Source organism: Nyctereutes procyonoides, unplaced genomic scaffold (assembly GCF_905146905.1).
Source record: "Nyctereutes procyonoides isolate TBG_1078 unplaced genomic scaffold, NYPRO_anot_genome, whole genome shotgun sequence".
Classification (NCBI taxonomy): domain Eukaryota; kingdom Metazoa; phylum Chordata; class Mammalia; order Carnivora; family Canidae; genus Nyctereutes; species Nyctereutes procyonoides.
In genome coordinates this window covers 34,574,641-34,592,978 of record NW_026575020.1, presented here as the reverse complement: position 1 = coordinate 34,592,978, position 18,338 = coordinate 34,574,641, and the positions used below count along the sequence as shown (strand labels likewise).

The following is an 18,338-nucleotide window of genomic DNA, read 5'->3' as shown; positions in this document are numbered from 1 at the left end:
ACTCACATGGTATCCGGAGAAAGAGCCCCAACGACTATAAGTTAACCTTGAGATCGGGCACTACTTCAAAACGTGTTTGAGCTGTACACATTTTACAGTAATACAGGTGCTCACCCACAAGTCACTGAAAAAGAACACATGCCTCAAAATAGCCTACCTACTTTAGCTCCCATTCTTTCTTAAGTGTAGACCCAAGGTGACCACAGTGACTGGAGGGTTTAGTCAGAACTCACCCGTCCGGTTTGCAGGCTGGGGAACTGGGTTTCACTGGGCTGGTTGGAGATGGATGCCCCTGTTTCTCGATGGTAAGTCTGACCAGCTCCTAGACCCCATACAAGAGAGAAGCATGAGGTGCTAAGAAAGCTCCTCGCTGCTTGGTATATACCACAAGGCAGGTCACTCGTTTGTCCTCCAGTACTTAGTCTTTTGTGCCTACAGATTTCCCACGCGCCAGAAATGCAGTATTATTTGACTTAGATAATCTGCATGACTCTCCAAAATGTCCCCAACCTCCAAAAATACCTTCGTAACATGTAGAGAAGTTTCAAATGCATAATGGCACTTCCTCTTGGAAGGGGGAAATGACAAACCCCATGGTCTCAAAATGACTAAGTTTAGTAACAAAATAAAGTCCAGTGGATCTGATTCCCAGTCAGCTTGTGGGGGGCAAGAACTATTCTTTAGTTTTTAAAAGTCATTGCATTATACAACATGCAGGATGCTGCCTATGTTAATGAGCAAACCTCTGGTGAGGGGAAGGTGGTTTCCCAAAGTGAGCTGGTGCTGGGTGTGGTAGCAGCTGGTATACAGAGATGACTGGTTGGCATCTTTGTCAAGGGACAGAAAGTTAACGGTATATCACCCAGCAGAGACAGGACTTTGGAAAAAACATTTTTTAAAATAGAAAAAAAAAAAAGATCAGGACCTACTTGTCCTCACGCCCCCCAACCCCGCAATTAGAATGCATTTTACCCCTGTTTGATGGGTTCTTATGATCACAAATCCCCATGTATGCACCACTCAGAACATTGAGCATTTCCGCTGCTCTCTCTGGTCCATCTGCCCCACCCCAGTACTGTTTCACTTCTATTTCTTAGATTACTTTTGCCTAGAACTTGATAGAAATGGGACCATTGCAGTATGTCCTTATCTGCGTCCATCTTTCTCTGAAGAGCTATATGGATATCTGATTCACAGGCCACAAATTCAGCCACTGACTGACTGCAGACAACCTGATGGCTTTTTTGCTCACAGAAATGAGCTACCACCAGCACAGCTGCTTTTATGACTTCACATTGTCTACAGAAGAATCTGCACTCATTATGAGCCCCACCTCGCTTTCCCTAACCTCTGCAGTCCTACTCTGTCACTATTCTGTTCATCTTCTTTTGCTCAGCAGGGCACAAGTAGCTGGTTAGCTGGTTCCTTTTCATTGCTGAGTTGTATTCCCAGCCATGGATAAACCTCCACTTCTTTATCCATTCTCCTGTTGATGGACATCTGGGTAAGACCTACTTGTGTTGCAGGTGGCGGTGGAGCTTCCAGCATGAGTATCTATTTCTGAAGTTACAGAGGAGGCAGCAATGGGTGTAAGAGGGCAACAGCAACATGTCCCTAAATCAGACTGCAAAGGCTCTTCACACTCAAAATGCCACACGCAGGAATCACAACATATGTGCTAAGGCAGAGTTAATATCCTCCCTAGAGCAAAGATTCTTTCGGAAACACAAAAATGAGGAAAAGGCTGAACATACCAAAACTAATATGAGAGAGGAAACTCACAAATGTACACACCAGTGCTCAGTAATCATCAGAGACTCCAGCTTTGATGGTGATGAGATCGAACTTTCCATACATGGTGGGTGAGAGTAATGCTTTCAACAGCCTTTTTAGAGGATGATTTGTCAGTATGTGTCCAAATTAAATATGTCTTTTTATAATATGTCATAGAGAATGTCATAGAGGTATGCAAAAAATAAGCCACAAAGGATGGTCATCACAGCACTATATGTAATAGATAATATCAGACTACTTGATACTCAATAATTCAACAGTTAATGCTAGGAACTGATTATGTGAATTATGATAGAACCAAACAGAACATTACATTGCCAATAAAAGACAAACTCACGAGAATATATGACAGCATGGAAAAACAACACAATACAATGTTAAGTGGAAACATAGCCTCAGGTGGCACTTTGGAGCATGCGCATGCATGTGTATGTGTGTGTATACAGTATGTTTCAGAAATAAAACAGAACCAAGAATACATTTCTAGAAGAAAAGTATGCCTATAAAACACCACTTATTTTCTTGTTTTTTGTTTCTTTGCATTTTGTACACTTTCTATAATGAACATTACTTCTGAGATGCTAATTAAAAAAATACAACCAAAGGGATACACAGTACAGCTGGAATCAGCACCACCCCACCCCGTGACAGCCAATGCCTATTCCTAGAGAATTATGGAGAAGACCTCTGAGAGCCAAGTACTAGAGGAAGAAAGGAGAATGTTCATATGTTCCTGTTACCACAATGTGTTACCACAACGTAAAGTCAAATAATATCTCACAGATAAAGACCAGCTGCCTAGCTGGTGATTACGGATAGGACACGACAGAAAAATAAGAGACAGATGACATGATGAGGAGAAACAGTACATAGTGGGAGGGGAGAAGAAGCCCGTCAGAGGCTGTAGGGAAGAGCATCACAGTATCAGAGGGGTCAGAGGGCTAGACCAGGGTGTCCTGGAAGCTGCACATCCATGCTCACTCTTTTCTACACGCAGGGTGAAAGAATAGAGGCCTGCATACTTGGATCTGCTGACGTACGAGAAAAATTCCACTAATTCTTCATTGATTCACGAGCAATTATAATTAGAATGTCATCTTTCTGGGGAGGCAGCTGTGTGAACTCAACTACTGAGCAATGGCACAAGAGTCACGGAATGGCAGGCACATATGTGCGAGTGTATGTTGAATTCCAAAACAATGACACGACTGCAGTAACTCTCCCTTCCATGGTGTGCTGGCCTTGGTTTGTAGTGGGTGTAAAGGGGGCAGGCAGCTTTACCACCCCCTCCACCTTCTGGATGAGAACCCTAAGACAGATGAGAATCCTAAGAAGGTGCACATACCTGGCACACAGTGTGCCAACAACCCTCATCTCATTCAAAGCAGACCATTTATAATGTGGCAAGTGCCCAGCTCCTCCTACTAAAGGCAGAATTTCTGAGGGATGTCAGATTCTGAATCCTCCTGAGGCATGGGTTTGAAAAGACCCAGAGAGACAGTACCAGACTGTGTGTGCACAGCTGGCAATTGCAAACCAGACAGCTACCAGTTCACTGATGAGCAGTTTTCAAAAGCCAAAAGGTATTTGGAAACGTATCTTTCTAAGTGCATCATACTTATTCATCCTGAAAATGCTCACAGAGCTGTTTCCATCTTAAGTGACCTTCAGCAATTCAGAATACAAGCCATGGCACTCGAGTAAGGGAGAGACAGCCCCATCTGCTCCCGTCTTCTCCTTGGCACCGAGACGAAGTTCCTGCCTGACACAGAAGACGTGGGCTGCAGGAGGAAGAGTTCCTTATGGGTGTGTCTGTGGGCAACACTCACATCATAAGGCTCACTGCCATGCTGTCCCCACCATGAGGACACCACACTGCGGCTGAAGCCCTCCAGGGGCTCATACACCGTGACGGAAAAGTCTCCTGTTCTATAGCCATCAGCCTGCTGTGCCTGCTCCTGCCTCACTCGACCCCCTGTCACATTCTGGGCCTGCAAGAGGGGCTACGACACAGCACCTCTAATGATCAGCTGTTTGCAGACAGGTTCTTCACTAACACTGACTGTGGGCTGCCACTGGGGACCTTCCTGTACTGAGGCAGCAGAGTGAAATCACAGGGGTGACAAATAGGGACCTTCCTACTCACATCTAAAGCATGAGGGGTATGAGGCAGCAACAGAGCAGAGCAAGTGTCCTCCTCCTCCCGTGCAGCCAAGAATAGGCAATGCTCAGCAGGCCAGGTGCACAAGCGGGCTGGGTGGTAAGTGACTCCTGAAGCCAGCTCCCAGAGGTTTGGTCCAGCCTCAGGGCACTGCCTGGCATTCCTCAAACGGTCTAAAGACAAGGCAGCCAGAGGAGACCTCAAATTCAGTGTGGGAGGAAGAAAATTAAGACGCGAGTTTGATGAGGTTAAGTGAAAACCCTGGTGGTCTTGAATGTGAGTTGGAAGTACTAGTAAAAACTCCAGATGTGTTTTGTATGACCAAACAGTAGCAATGAGAACGTGGCCCCTCGGTATGGTCTCTAAATGCCATTTACCAGCAAAGGGAATCAGGGCTCCTTCAAGGAACGGCTGGTTCTAGTTCTGTGGTAAAAAATGGATGAGGACTTAAAACTCAAAAATAAAAAGACAACTCAATTAAAAACTAGGCAAAGGATTCAAACAGATATTTCTCCAAAGAGATATATAAACAGTCAATAAGTACATGAAAAGAGACCTGACATCACTAGCCCTCAGGGAAGTGCAGATCAAAACCACCATGAGATCCCACTGCATGCCCACTGAGACGGCTGTATTAAAGTGACAGGTGGGAGCAGCGAGGATGTGGAGAAGCTGGGGCAGCTGGAACCCACAGACACTGCTGATGGGGACGTAAGATGATGCAGCTGCTTTAGAAAATACAAGATTAAACGTAGAGTTACTGTATGACCCAGCAACTGCACTCCCAGGAAAATATATGTCCACATAAAAACATGTACAGGAGTGCTCATGGCAGCATTACTCGTAACTGCCAAAAGGTGGAAACAACTCAGATGTCCAAATGTCCATGAAAAAACAGTATGTGGTATATCCACATGATGGAATATTATTTGGCAATAAAAAGAAAAGCATGTACTGATACATGCTCTAACATGGATAACTCAGAAGCCATTATGCTGACAACAGGAGCTGATCACAAAAGGCCACAGAGTATATGATTCCATTTATGTGAAATGTCCAGAACAGGCAAATCCATAGAGACAGCAAGTAGATCAGTGTCGGCCTAAGGCTGGGGGGATGGAAAGACATGGAGAGGAGGTATGGGAAAAACATAAAGGATATGAGGTTACTTCCTGAGGTGATGAAAATGTTCGAAAATTGACAGTGGTGTCGGTATAATCTGTGGATATGTTAAAAATAAAATCACTAAATAAAATAAAATAAAATCACTATATTGTATAGGGTAAGTGAGTGAAATCTACAGTACGGGAATTGTATCTCAATAAAGCTGTTTACCACCACTACCACCACCACACCCAAACAAAATAAGTATCAGATGATCTTGGAATTATCTTTTCATACTAAAAAGTAAGAAAACTATCAAAGACCTCTAGGGTCATGTCGCAATGAACTCAGGAAATAGCCTGAAGAAGTTGTCAGTAGCCCAAGATGGGGTCTGGGTATGAGTAAGAGTGACAACCTGAGTGTACTAGAGCCTGGCTGGCCTGACTCCATCTATGAGTTCAAAATACTATCAGAAAAAAGCTCAATTCACTGATCACATTAAAGGATGCCAGCAAACATTATTTCAATAACTGGTCAATAAGGGAAGGAATGAAGCACTCACTGATCCTGTCTTTTCTCCGAGAATTATAACTCAGGATAACCATAAATTGACATAGGAAGTTAGCCATTTAAGTGTATCCCAGCTAAGTAATGAATAGACCTATGCAATAATCATCAGTGACTACTAACATCAAAAATGGAAAGATGCCTCTTGTCGAAGGTGCAGGGTAGCACCTAGGAAGTATTCAAAATATGAAAACCTGCATCTGATTCAGTCTCTGGTTTTACAGGAAATTCAAGGGACAGAGGAACATGCTAAACAACACTGCACAGATGCAATCAGCAAAATCCAGAATGTGGGAGACTTTCAGCAGTGGTAATCCCTTCTGAAAAAACAAGTAAGTTGTAAGAACAAAAACACAGAGAAAAGGGAACATTAGGTACATATTAATGAATAATGTAGAAAACCACACCCTGCATGTAGGCCAGGTCCAGCCCAGGGTCTGCTGTCTGTAAGGCCCTCTGGGTAAGAATGCTTTGTTAAGGGGGCACCTGGGTGCCTTGGTTGGTTAAGTGTCGGGCTTTTGATTTCGGCTCAGGTCATGATCTCAGGGTCCTGGATCAAGCCCCTACATGAGGCTCTGCACTGGACAGGGAGTCTGCTTCTGGCCCTCTCCCTCTGCTCCCTCATCCCTACCCCCCTGCTCATGCTCGCTTTCTCTCTCTCTCTCTCTCTCTCTCTCTCAAATAGATTCCTTTTAAAAAATTATACTAATCAAACAACAAGAATATGCAACAGAGACCAATATGTGGCAGAAATCACATGTAGCCTAAGAGGTTTCAAATAATTGCTACCTGGACTTTCACAGAAAAAGCCTGCTTTGTCCTAGAGCTATGCACTAGGGCATTTACAGATCAAAGGACAGATGTCGAGCAGCCCGAGCGGCCCAGGTGGCTCAGTGGTTTAGGTTTAGCGTTGCCTTCAGCCCAGGGCATGATCGAGTCATCACGTTGGGCTCCCTGCATGAAGCCTGCTTCTTCCTCTGCCTGTGTCTCTGCCTCTCTCTCTCTCTCTCATGAATAAATATATAAAATCTTAAAAAACACACACACACACACATACACACACACACAAAAAAAAAAACCCAAAAACAAGGACAGATGTCTGGGATTTACTTCTGATGATCCAGGGAGTCCGAAGAGGTACTAAAGGAAAAGAAGCATGACCGGCAGTGAGGACAACTGTGGAAGCTATGTTGATGAGGCTTCATGATATTGTTTTCTTCTTGCAAACGTTTGACATTTTTCATCAAAGATTTTAAAAAGCAGCTGAATGAGGAATAAAAGAGATGGCTCATTTGAGATGTCAGTGTGCCAGGGACAGCTTGTTGCCCATACTACATGTTCTACCTTATTGACAAAATTTCAGCTGGGCATGTGACCAAGTTCTGGTTGATAAAATGTGAGTGAATTTTGTGAGGCCTTTGAGGAGGCATCCTTAAATGGAGAAGGCACACCTTCTTACTCTCTCCTTCTCCTCGCTGGCTGGAATGTAGACACGACGGATGGAGACTAAGCAATCACTCAGGACCAGGAGGTAGAATCCATATGTTAAGGATGGCAGGAAAGCAAGGGAGGAGAAGATCACATGCCTGACCATTGTGTAAAAACATCATTAGCCTCAGACTGCCCATCTGTTAACTTCTTGTACCCAACGGAGAAATAAAGTTTTATCTTTTAAAAACCAGTATTATTTTGGATTGTCTTGCAGCCAAAGCTAATCCTAACCGATACAGTCAGAAAAATATTTCTTTCAAAATATTCCTGTTGTAAGTGAAACTGATAAAGGGAAACCTCACTAATGTGGAGCTAGGAGGCTAGAAAGGGGAACCATACCACTGTTATCAATTCCAGGAAGAATCATCACTCACAGACCCCAGCAGAGGCACCCGTAACAGGAGGGAATCATGACTACAGACCCAACAGATGCTGCATCTCCTACGAGGAATCTGCTACCCCAGCAACTCTGCCAGTAAGGAACCACCCTCACCCTGAGCTCTTGCTTTTCTCCAGTGGCCTTCTGTTCAGGACAGCCCCTCCCAACGTCTTCTTCCTTCTCCATAAAATAATGCTCTCCTTTCTTTGTTGGACTTGTCTGTGGTTTTGCTATGGCTTGCATGTCCCAAATTGTAATTCTCTGCTATTCCTGAATAAACCTATTCTGCTGGCACAATAACTGGCTGTTTTATTTTTTTGGTTAACATATATGAGGGGAGTCTGGCATGGTACCAAGTCCAATTTTGGGTGGTGATGGTTAAATGACAGAACTGCAGGTATTCTAAATTTTCCTCCAAGGCTGTGAGCATGAGAAGTTTTTTTGTTTTTTAAGATTTTGTTTATTTATTTGAGAGAGAGAGGAGAGAGAGAGAGAACAAGCAGGGGGGAGGAGCAGAGGGAGAGGGAGAAGCAGGTTCCCCACTGAGTAAGGAGCCTGATGTGGGGCTTGATCCTAGGACCCTGGGATCATGACCTGAGCCAAAAGTAGACACTTAATGGACTGAGCCCAGGAACCCTGAAAAGGTTAACAAAATAAAAGTGTGAGTGTGAATAGTGTGGGGTGGGGGTTGGGGGGCTAGAGGTCAAGGGAAGAGGCTCTGAGAACCAACATCCCTGGGAAGTCTGCAAAGAGGGCGAAGCAGAGCCAGGGAGGTAAGTAAGAGACTGTGCATCTGAGAAGAGAAACTGACTTTTAGATGGCACAGATAGGGAGAGCTGGGGTGCTGGTTTCAAAAGGACAACCCAGGTCACCTGCTGGAGCTCGAGGGGCTCGGTTCCCAATAGCCAGGTGTTAGGGCCTTCACATTCTTTCCTTGAGGAGTCATCATACTCTCTGAGCCTTGGGCCCTGTGAGCAGAGCACCTGCCTGGGCCAGATCAGATAATAACAGGTCTGTCTTTTGAAGATGCGTGGAGAAGAGCCACAACCACTGTCAAGAATTGGTAAACGTGAGCTGAGTCTTCCTGGGTATTAGCATTTCTATGGTTAATAGTACTTACCCAGTTTACTGGGCACCCAGCACTTGCCAGGTACTTCATATACATCACCTTACTTAATCTTTCTTCAGTTCTTCAGGGTAAATATTTTAAAACCTACTTGAAACTCACAGAAGTAACTTGCCGAAGGTTACAGAGCTAACAAATGACATTTATGCAGGGCTTTAAATAATAAATGGTAATAAACAAAGTAATCCTGTTTTAAAATGCTTCTTCAACCTTTCAAAAAAGAATTCCATTTAACAATTGAGTGAGTTACTTGAAAGACGGTGACTCAGTTTAAAGGAATGTGCCAGCATTTCTCCTACAAGTGGGATGATGACACCCTAACAAATCTATTTTATATCTGCATGGTCCCCTCCCTCCCAGCCAACTGGGGCTCTCACAGCAGTAGGACACAGGCTCATAAGGTGACCTAAGCCTGATGGGGACAGGGAGAGAAGCTGGAGGCCAGCTGTTGTGGGGAGCAGGAGCATAGTTGGCCCCTCTCATGGGAGGCAGCTGAGGGTGATGGGGAGGGCACAGGGCCTGGGGTCCAGCAGGCTCAGGGGTGAGGTAAGACCTTGCCACTGACCAACATCTGCTGGAGTCTCTTCCCATAACTGAGAGGGCAATCACATCACATTCAGAGTTGTTATGAGCATGAGGAGGGAATAGATGTTAGCTACTGTTACTATAAGGCCCCAAGGACATGCACCAACCTACAGTGTCTGGACTGATTCCAACTATTACAAGCTCTCAGGAACAGGCCAACTCCTGCACACCTCTCTGGCTTTAGCCTGTCTCTCCCTCAGAGAAGAGTCTCTGACCACCCTGAAAAAGGAAGGTCACCCAAACAGACAAGACCATGTGCCATTTTTCTTTTGTAACACTCATCCGAGTTATAATTAGAGATTACAAACTCTGTCATCCTTTTCCCTCTTTAGATTCTAAGCTGCATCAGGTCAGGGACTATGCCAGCTTTATCACAACATTCCCAACGCCATCACACTGCCTGGCACATAGGCAGTTCTCAATAAATGCTTCTTGAGTAAATGAAATGGAACTGCATTCACAGAGCTCATCACCTAGAGAGTCTTCATTCTGGGTGAAGTATTTTAAAAACAATTGCGGAAAAGTTACTTGTTTCCAGACACTGATGGGTTCATAATCTGTCAGCTTCTCTCTCTCCCTCTCTCTCTCACTGGTCAATTTGAAAAATCAGAGAAATGTTTTCTTTAGACATTGCTTTTAACAGATACTCTGGCACTTTAATGATTCCATAATGGAAACTGACTTGGGAACATGACAAAGCTCTATACATAGAAACTCCATCTCATCTGTTTTGGGCATTCTTTTTTTTTTAATGATTTTATTTATTTATTCATGAGAGACATACACACACACACGAGAGAGAGAGAGAGAGAAAGAGAGAGAGAGAGAGAGAGAGAGAGAGAGAGAGAGAGGCAGAGACACAGGCAGAGGGAGAAGCAGGCTCCATGCGGGGAGCCCAATGTGGGACTTGATTCTGGGACTTCAGGATCAGGTCCTGGGCTGAAGGTGGCGCTAAACCGCTGGGCCACCCAGGCTGGCCCTGTTTTGGACATTCTAACTTGTTTCGAACATCTCAATATAATTTGGCAGAAGGAAACCTGAACAATGTCACCTGCAGAATAACAATTTTCAATAACAGCATTTCCAGAACCCTGGACAGGAAGAGTCAGGGGTGAGTGAGCCAGGACTCTACACACTCTGCTGATGAAGTGTGACTCAGGTCACGTCTCATTCTGCCCTGTCAACCTCGAAGAGCTGCAGGGAAGATCAAATGGGATAATGTGTATGACCGCTCCAAAATCTGGGAAGTGACATAAGGTCTTGCACGACAGCCACTCAAGGCTTAAGTCTCACTGGCCGAAACAGATGGCTTAGGACTTAATACACTCTGGGGAACAAAGAAAACCTGGAGCCATCAGAGGTGGCACTTGGTGCCACTCAGCCAAGCCTCCCTCTAAATGAACTCCATGATGGCTCCAGCAGACACGGCGGCTACTTACATGGTGCTGCAAGCAGGCAGCCACAAGGACTTCCCCAATCAACACAATTCATTCTAGAGCAATTCATAACGTTAAGCAATGCTTTCTTAGCCTTCCCTCAGAACTTCTGTCTAAGGAGGCAGCTTGTAGGAATCTGCCAGCATGGATGAGTAGAGAAGGAATTCTTTAAAATACCTCAGCTATAGTTTTGGACTGAGGAGTGTAGGAAGGAGGATGACACAGCTTTTTGTTTTTTTTAATTCCCTCAAGCCAAGAGATTAGCTTCTAAAGCACACACCTAGCACCACAAAATTAGTTTAAAAAAAAAAAAAAAGAAGCTAAAGTCTGAGTGCTTAGTATGTGCCAGGCATTGTTCTAAAAGCTTTATATGAAAATAAATAAATAAATAAATAAATAAATAAATAAATAAATAAATAAATAAATAAAAGTTTAATATGTAGTAATTAATTTAATACTTCCCACAACCCTAGGGTATATGGCACAATTATTATACCCATTTTACAGATGAGTTAATTAAGTACAGAGCCTTTGAGTAAATTGCTCAAGTTCACAGACTAGTAAGTAGTGAACTTGGGATTCAAACCCAGCCGAGTCCAAGGCTAAGTCCTTTCTCTTTCCGCTATATAATATGGCCTCATGAAACAGTAGGTCTCTACTTTCCTTCCCACTGCTCACAGCCCTAATCCTGATCCAAAGACCCTCATCCACTTCATGCTTACATTCTGCCTCGCTCCTCACCCACTAGGACTTACTCTCTCAATTACAGTTTGTCTTGTGGACCCCAATTCCAGTATGGCTTTCACCTCTTACCTTAACTATGATTCATAATTTCCCACTGTGCTGTTTCCAACTTCCCTGGCTAGTAAAGTCACAGATCGCATCAAGGATTTCAAATCCAGACAGTTTCATTTCTTACTCATCTCAATCCTGCTTTTCTACCAAGAATCCCAGAAGTTCTTAGAACATGAAAAGATAGCATCTGACTTGCTGAGAGTTTTGCTAAAAGTCAATGCAAAACCAATTTCCTCTGCATTTTGTCTAGCTGGCAAGCACGCAGAGCCAGAGCTGTAATATAAAGTCTTACTGAAGATTTAATACATGCTCAATAAATGCTGATTGCTTCTGGCAGCTTTTCCAGCTATAGAGATATGCACTCCAAAGGTTTCTATTGCTGTAAGAGCCATTTGTAGCAGAGAGAAGTAAATGGCTATGGGACAGAGCAGGACACCCCCACCAGAGATACTGGAAGACAGTTGTTTTAATGCATTCAGTTTGGGAGAAAGGTCTCATGTGACAGATGTTCAGCAGGGAGGCCTAGCGCCTGCAGCCTACCTTCACTCCATCCAGTACCGCCTTGATGACCCCCTTCACGGTTGTCACCGTCTCTTTATCTTCTGAGTTTACACCTTCCAGCATCACTTGGTCAGACCAACGGATGAGGTTGGCAAGACTTTGGTACACTCGGCTATAGCAGGAGGAGAGGGCTGAGCTGGAGGAAGAGAAGAGTTTGTTAGGAACATTAAACAGCGACTGTTTAACACAGAACTGTTTAATACAGAACCAGTTTATTGGTGATGAGGGCACGTTTCTCAATTTTTCTAAGAGCCACACCTCCTTTTTGATAACAAACTGTCCCCACCCCCTGAACCTATGCCCTTACATCCAACAAATGCTGTACAGAGCTTTATATTTGAGTGTGTCATAAAATCTTTTTTCATTTCCCAAATATAACATAAAAATTCCATCGCTATAGTTTATATACTTCTTCAAACTTCACCCCTCCCTTGCAAGATTCTGGCCTCTGTTAAGGAGTGTCCTATTTTCCCCTCCTCCTCGCTGCTAATCATTAGTTAAAGCACCATACGCTTCTTATTTTGATCAGACGAACATGTTAAATGTATCACAAGGAGCCAACAGGTTTGCAGATTTTAGCAAGCAGGATCCTTTACTGAAACAGCCTCTAAACATAAGCTCCAACAAATCTGTAACTCACTAGAATTCCTTCTACCATGGGCTCAGCTTCATCATCCTCTGCACCATCTCCATGGCAGACATGCCAGAGCAGTGCTCCATTTCAAAAGCATGGCAAGACAACAGATGAGAGGAGAGGAGGCCTGTGGCTTGGTGGGGGGGGGGGGGGGAGAGGGGGAGGTGCCCACTGTACACTGGGATGCCCACACAGAGCAGAAGGCCCAGCAACTTCTGGACATCTCAATGATCAGAGAGGGGAGGCCCAAATGTAGATTTTTTAGATCTCCTACACAGTTTTGAATAACTAGAGATAATTTTCTCTAAAAATTATGGAAAAGATTATTTTTCCATTTTAAATATTATACATTATAAGAGAGGAAGAGCAAAAATATGGAAAAGTTGGGGGATTCTCCTTCCTCCACTGAAAAAAAAAGTGGGTAGAGAAAAAAAGTGAGGTAGACATTTAGGGGCCAAAGATAGAATTTTGAGAAAAAAGTATAATATTGTAAGATATGATTAAAACAAGTTCTAAAAGGGTGCCTGGGTAGTTCAGGTCATAATCCCAGCATCCTGGGATCGAGCTTCATGTGGGGCTCCCTGCTCAGCGGGGAGCCTTGATTCTCCCACTCCTGTTCCCCCTACTTGTGCACACGGTCTCTCTCTCTCAAATAAATAAAATCTTAAAAAAAAAAGTTCTAAAAACAAAGCTATTTAAAATAAAAAATCTGAACCAAACAATGCTCTAGTGAGAAGTTCTTCAAAATCAGGTAAGGAGGAAAAAGTTTTTCCAGGACATCTACAATTTCCATTCAGCCAGTCATTCCACTCTGTGCATGTTCCAACAGGAGAAAAGAACAGTCAAAGAATGAAAGCAACGCCTTGAGTCCCATTAGAAACAAGAACAATTTACCAAAGGGGCCCTGGGAGAGCCAGGGTTTGGCTGCCTCAGAGAGCGACAGGAGTGATAAGTATTGGGTGTTGGACCTACTCCCTTGGGAAGGAGAGTTGCTGGAGGGAGACAGGACCTCAGTCTTCCCTGGAGGCTGGACTGGAGGTGCTGGAAACGCACCACTAGCAACCCCCCCAAGCAACCCCGCCTTTTCCCTCCAGGTGGGACCAGGGGAGTCTCAGTGAACAAGGACTGGCTGCCTTCTGCCAGAGTGCCCGTGAGGGATTCCACCAAAGTGCCAATCACCCTGTTGAGCTATGAGCAAGGATTAGCTGAAAAGGAGGTGGGGAGATGCTTTCCCCTACTACTTAAATTCTACTTGCACCGGATGGTTAACGCTTCCCTGAGGGCACTTGACGAATCTGGCAACTGTGGCCACGCTTCACAGAATTAGCTTGGGAGCAGAAGATGCCTGTGTCAGGGGCTAAGGCCTTAAAAAGGAAGGAGGGTTCTGGACTGTGAAAATATCCACAGGACTAGTGACTGGTCAGTTTCTGAAATGGAGCGAAGCCATCAATACTGAAGGCAAGCATGGATTTTGTTCTCAACCGTCTCTGGGTGTTCCGCGCCTTCCAACACTGCTTACACTCAGCAATGCAGCCGTTTGTTCCAAAGCCAGCACACCACTGTCCCAGCTCCCTAGGGTAGGGCGACCAAAAGCCCATCAGCTAGGACACACTGCACAGAGAAAGCTCTGCAGAGAAGACAGGAAGACACTTTTCCAGCTTATAAACTGCACTGGAGGAACGAGATGACAGAAGGGATCGAAGAGGAAACTTCAAGGAAGAGCTGTCAGGGCGACCAAGAAAAATACTATCAGTTGACCTTGCAAGAATTTCAGGAAGAAAAGTCCTGGAAGTGGTATCAGCCAAAGAACTACCAAAAAAAGAGAGTCATTGCTCCTTACAGCCACATCCAGGTGTTTGGTTCTCTCTAGGAAAATGCTCTAGACATGAAATCATTTTTGTCAACTACAAAATAGCTGTAAAACATCACCATACACCAAAAATGCCCCCAAACCACTGTCCTATCGCTGATCCATTCCTCCAGTGTTGGTGCAGCTAGAAAGGAACCTCCCAGGCACAGCTGCGGGCTAACGCTCCAGGAGCAACAGTCCCAGCAGCCACACACATGCACTGTTCGCTGGACTCTCCCAGGGAGGCTCAGCACCCGACCTGAGGCTGGCGGGGCACAGCTCCGACTCCCCACTGTCCCTTGGTCAATGCCCCAAAGTGGTCACACTCTCCTGGCATGATTGCTGTGTCCCCGCCCTCCAGGAGCATCCCATGCCCTGCCAGCCCTTTGCTTTCCTTTTCCCTCCCCTACCCCAATGGCCAGTCCAATTCTCACCTTTCCTTCAGGCCCTGCTCCAGCAGCTCCTGCTCCAGGAAGTTTAACTGGGCCATGGAGCTCTCCTCTAACTCTCTCCTTTAAATCCCAACAGAGCTGCCACTTGGTACCATAAAATTAGTGCCTTATCACACACAGGGAAGTTGATTTTTTCCACTAGGTCCTAACTCTTCCGTGGTAGAGACCATCACACAAGTAGAGGTGCAGGAGAACAGTGCATCAAAAGCCATCCACACATCTGACCCTAGTATACCGTCGGGCACATCCCCTCAAAGGAGAACAGCACTGGGCCCTTCTATGAGCTGGGCACGAAGTTAACTACTAGAGAGAGACAGTCCTCAGTCTGGAGACCAGCACACAAATCATTCAGTGTGTGACACCTAGGTAGGGCACAACAGGACTCTCAGGCTCCTCCTCTGGGCCAGGAGCACAGCCTAGAGAAGTGAAGACTGTAGCGGGGCAAAGCCATACCAATGTTTTATCCTCCATGACCAACTGACTCAAAGAGTACAATCCACAAGGGTCAGCTGAGACTCCAGGGCAGAAGGCCCAGGGCAAAGAGCTTCTTAGAAATAAAGACACTGTTTGCACTATCTCCTAGAAGAAGAAAACCATGCACTTCGCTGCCAAGTTCTGAAAGCGGTTCATAAAAGCTCAGTCTCACAGGGCTGTATGAACATTAAACTACCTCAAGGACCTGAAAACAGAGATGCGTTTATCCTGAGCAGGTACCAGAAAAACCAAGCCAGTAGGCATCTGACAGCCTCTCAAAGAAAAAAGCGCCTGCTAGGCTCTCACTTAAGACTACATTTAATATTCCTTTCCTTTCTGTACTTAACAACAGAGATGGGGGCAAGTTGCTCCCAACCTTCAAGGGAAAAGTGCACTCCAGCAACAAAAGCAATTCTCCACTCCACATACCTGGCTTCCAGTGACTCTGGGCACTGTCTGGGACAGCCTGGCTTGCCACAGTTAAATGTTTCATGAATCCATGCTCTAATGGGATTCTTCTTTACCTCTTTTGGCCTAATCAGCTACGCAGTCAAGGTCTCTACCAGGCTAGGTGTTAATAGGGCTTAATGTCTCTATATGCCATGGGTAAGGAAGGGGACTAGAAATGTATCCAAATCCATCTGATTACTGCCGATGACCTAAGGCCAAGAAACAACCACAGACTTCTGTGGCTACAGCCCTAGCAAGGACAGAGATCTCCATTGGTGTCAAGGCTTCATGAGCGATGACATTAACCTTGGGAGAACATCCATTCATAGCCGCGAAAGGCAGGGAGAGGGCTCTTTTCCCTCCCAGAGCTCTTCTCTATTCCCAGAAGCCCATATTTTGAAATGCTCCCAAACCAAGACACTCAGAGGCCTCTCTTGCTCTGACACAGCCAACGAGTTCAGGGAAACTCACCTGTGTTGAATTCGAGGATCGCTCTGCACCAGGGGTAAGATGGCCTCCAGCACCTTGCTGGCTGACCCTGGCAGCATCTCCAGTACCTTCTTATCAATAGCCATCTTGTCCACGATAGTCTTAAAGTAGCGCAAGGCACTAACAACTTCCTTCTCTTTCTCTTCCAGCCAGCTCAGGTTCTGAAAGGAGATGTTGAGCATAAGGAGGGAGAAGAAAGATTAATGGGAGCTGTTTTGGAAAAATAAAGTATGATTTCCTATAAACTAGCTTGAGATCGATGCAAACAGTAAAGGCTTCTTATTGCAGAAACAAAGTCAAGTTACTTTCTAAGGTCTGCAGTCAGGAGAGAGGCTAGTCTTGAAGGAAGGAGGAGGGAGCCTGGACCAAGACAGTTCATTTAGATACTCCTGAATTCCCTTCCTCGTTCAGAGCCTGATGTGGCCTGAGGTTCTGAAAATTGCTTCTCTTCCTCTAACCACACTCCTCTAACACCACTAATCTCATTAGGCATAGGGAGGACTAATTTGCTGATGGCTATAGGAAGCTTACAGAACTAACAGTTAGGTCCCATGGTGCTTATCTATCCAGTAAATCAAATCAAGAAATCCCAAGGTGAGACAGTCAGAGGCCATTTATGTCCAAAACCCATTCTCCCAGGACTCCTCATGAGATTCCCACATTCAACCCAAAGATGTAGTCCCTACTCAATGAAATGACATGGCTCTCTCAAAGGGTCTAGAAAACCCAGGGTTTGAAAGGGGGGATGGCTCTGGGGTGAAAAGGTGAAGAAACCAGAGCAGGGGGCAATGATTCAATCACTACTCGTGTAGCAAATGATAACAGCATTCAACAGTCCCTGTTCCTGAAGAAAGCCCAGCTAGGACGAAAATAAAATACAGAGCCCTGAACTTACCAGTATGCAAATTCCCATGCCCAAATTTTTTCTCCTTGACTACAGGATACCTCGAATCCAGTCAGTGGGCACACACTGCCCCCCCTTGGTTCCCTTCCCCAACCTCCCTCTCTATTGGCTCTAATATCATTGACCCAGGTCCCAACTGGCTGGTAGGGAAGGGAGAGCAAGGACGATCTATAAAATGGTTAAATCCCAAAATGGATAATACACCCAAGTAAAACTGATCGCATGTCCACTGCAAATTATCATCGCTGTATAGGAGGAAAACTGCCACCTGTGGGCTCTTTGGGGTCCAGTGAATACATAAATAAAAGCAACCAAAGACAAGAAAAATGTTTCTAGAAAAAGTTGATTTAAACAATAATCTATAAATAAATGATAGATAATAAGTGATGATGATTCAGAACACTAGCTCTTTTCTTCTTAAACAATGGGGAAGGTTTAGTTAAAACGTTCTACACTGGAGGCATTTAACGTGTAGGAATATCAAAAGACAGATATATAAATGGGATCATGAAGTAGATAGATTCTTCGGTCAGTCAACTTCCAAAGACCTGATTCACTTTCTCTCAAAGGGGTACTTCCCCAAAGGTGGTCTGTAGACCTCAAAGATGAAATTCTCTAAGAGGGGGAACCCTTCCCTGCCCCTATCACTGGCCTCTTTATTCTCACCTTTTTTCTTTTTTTCACGAGTAGACATGTTTATTTACTGTGTTTCCAAGAGGCCAGGCTCTTGTTTCCCACCTCATGGACAAGAGCTCTCTGCTTTGTCATTACCTGCCAGGGCCAGAGAGAACGTGACTATGAAGGATTTATACTTAGACATCAATGTGATGAAACCCCAGCTGGCCAGTCTGGCTAGAGGGTCCCTGACCACAGCCCTGCCATCTCAGCACATCAGGACGTGTTTGGAGCCAGGGATGACGAAAGATGGGGAGGAAGCGGGAAACATTATAAGAAAATGTGTCATCAGGTTTGCTAGGGAGAAAGGGGCTGACGTGGAGATGAGAGGCACCCAAAAGGGGAAGGAAGGCACTTCTGAGCAAAAAGAATCTTCCTGTCATTTGCAGAGAGATCAAATGTGCCACTGAAG

At 44.9% G+C, this 18,338-nt stretch overlaps 1 protein-coding gene across 9 annotated transcripts in view; it reads right to left on the bottom strand.

Annotated features, from left to right (window-relative positions):
- Positions 1-18,338, bottom strand: part of RAPGEF1 (Rap guanine nucleotide exchange factor 1) — a 137,049-nt gene that overhangs the window by 45,802 nt on the left and 72,909 nt on the right. For all 9 annotated transcript variants that reach the window (XM_055317586.1, XM_055317592.1, XM_055317635.1 and 6 more), the window contains 3 exons: positions 16,330-16,508; positions 11,979-12,135; positions 234-322 (listed from right to left, as the gene is read on the bottom strand). In XM_055317586.1, coding sequence (XP_055173561.1) covers positions 234-322; positions 11,979-12,135; positions 16,330-16,508 — 425 coding nt within the window. The remainder of the gene's footprint in view (positions 1-233; positions 323-11,978; positions 12,136-16,329; positions 16,509-18,338) is intronic.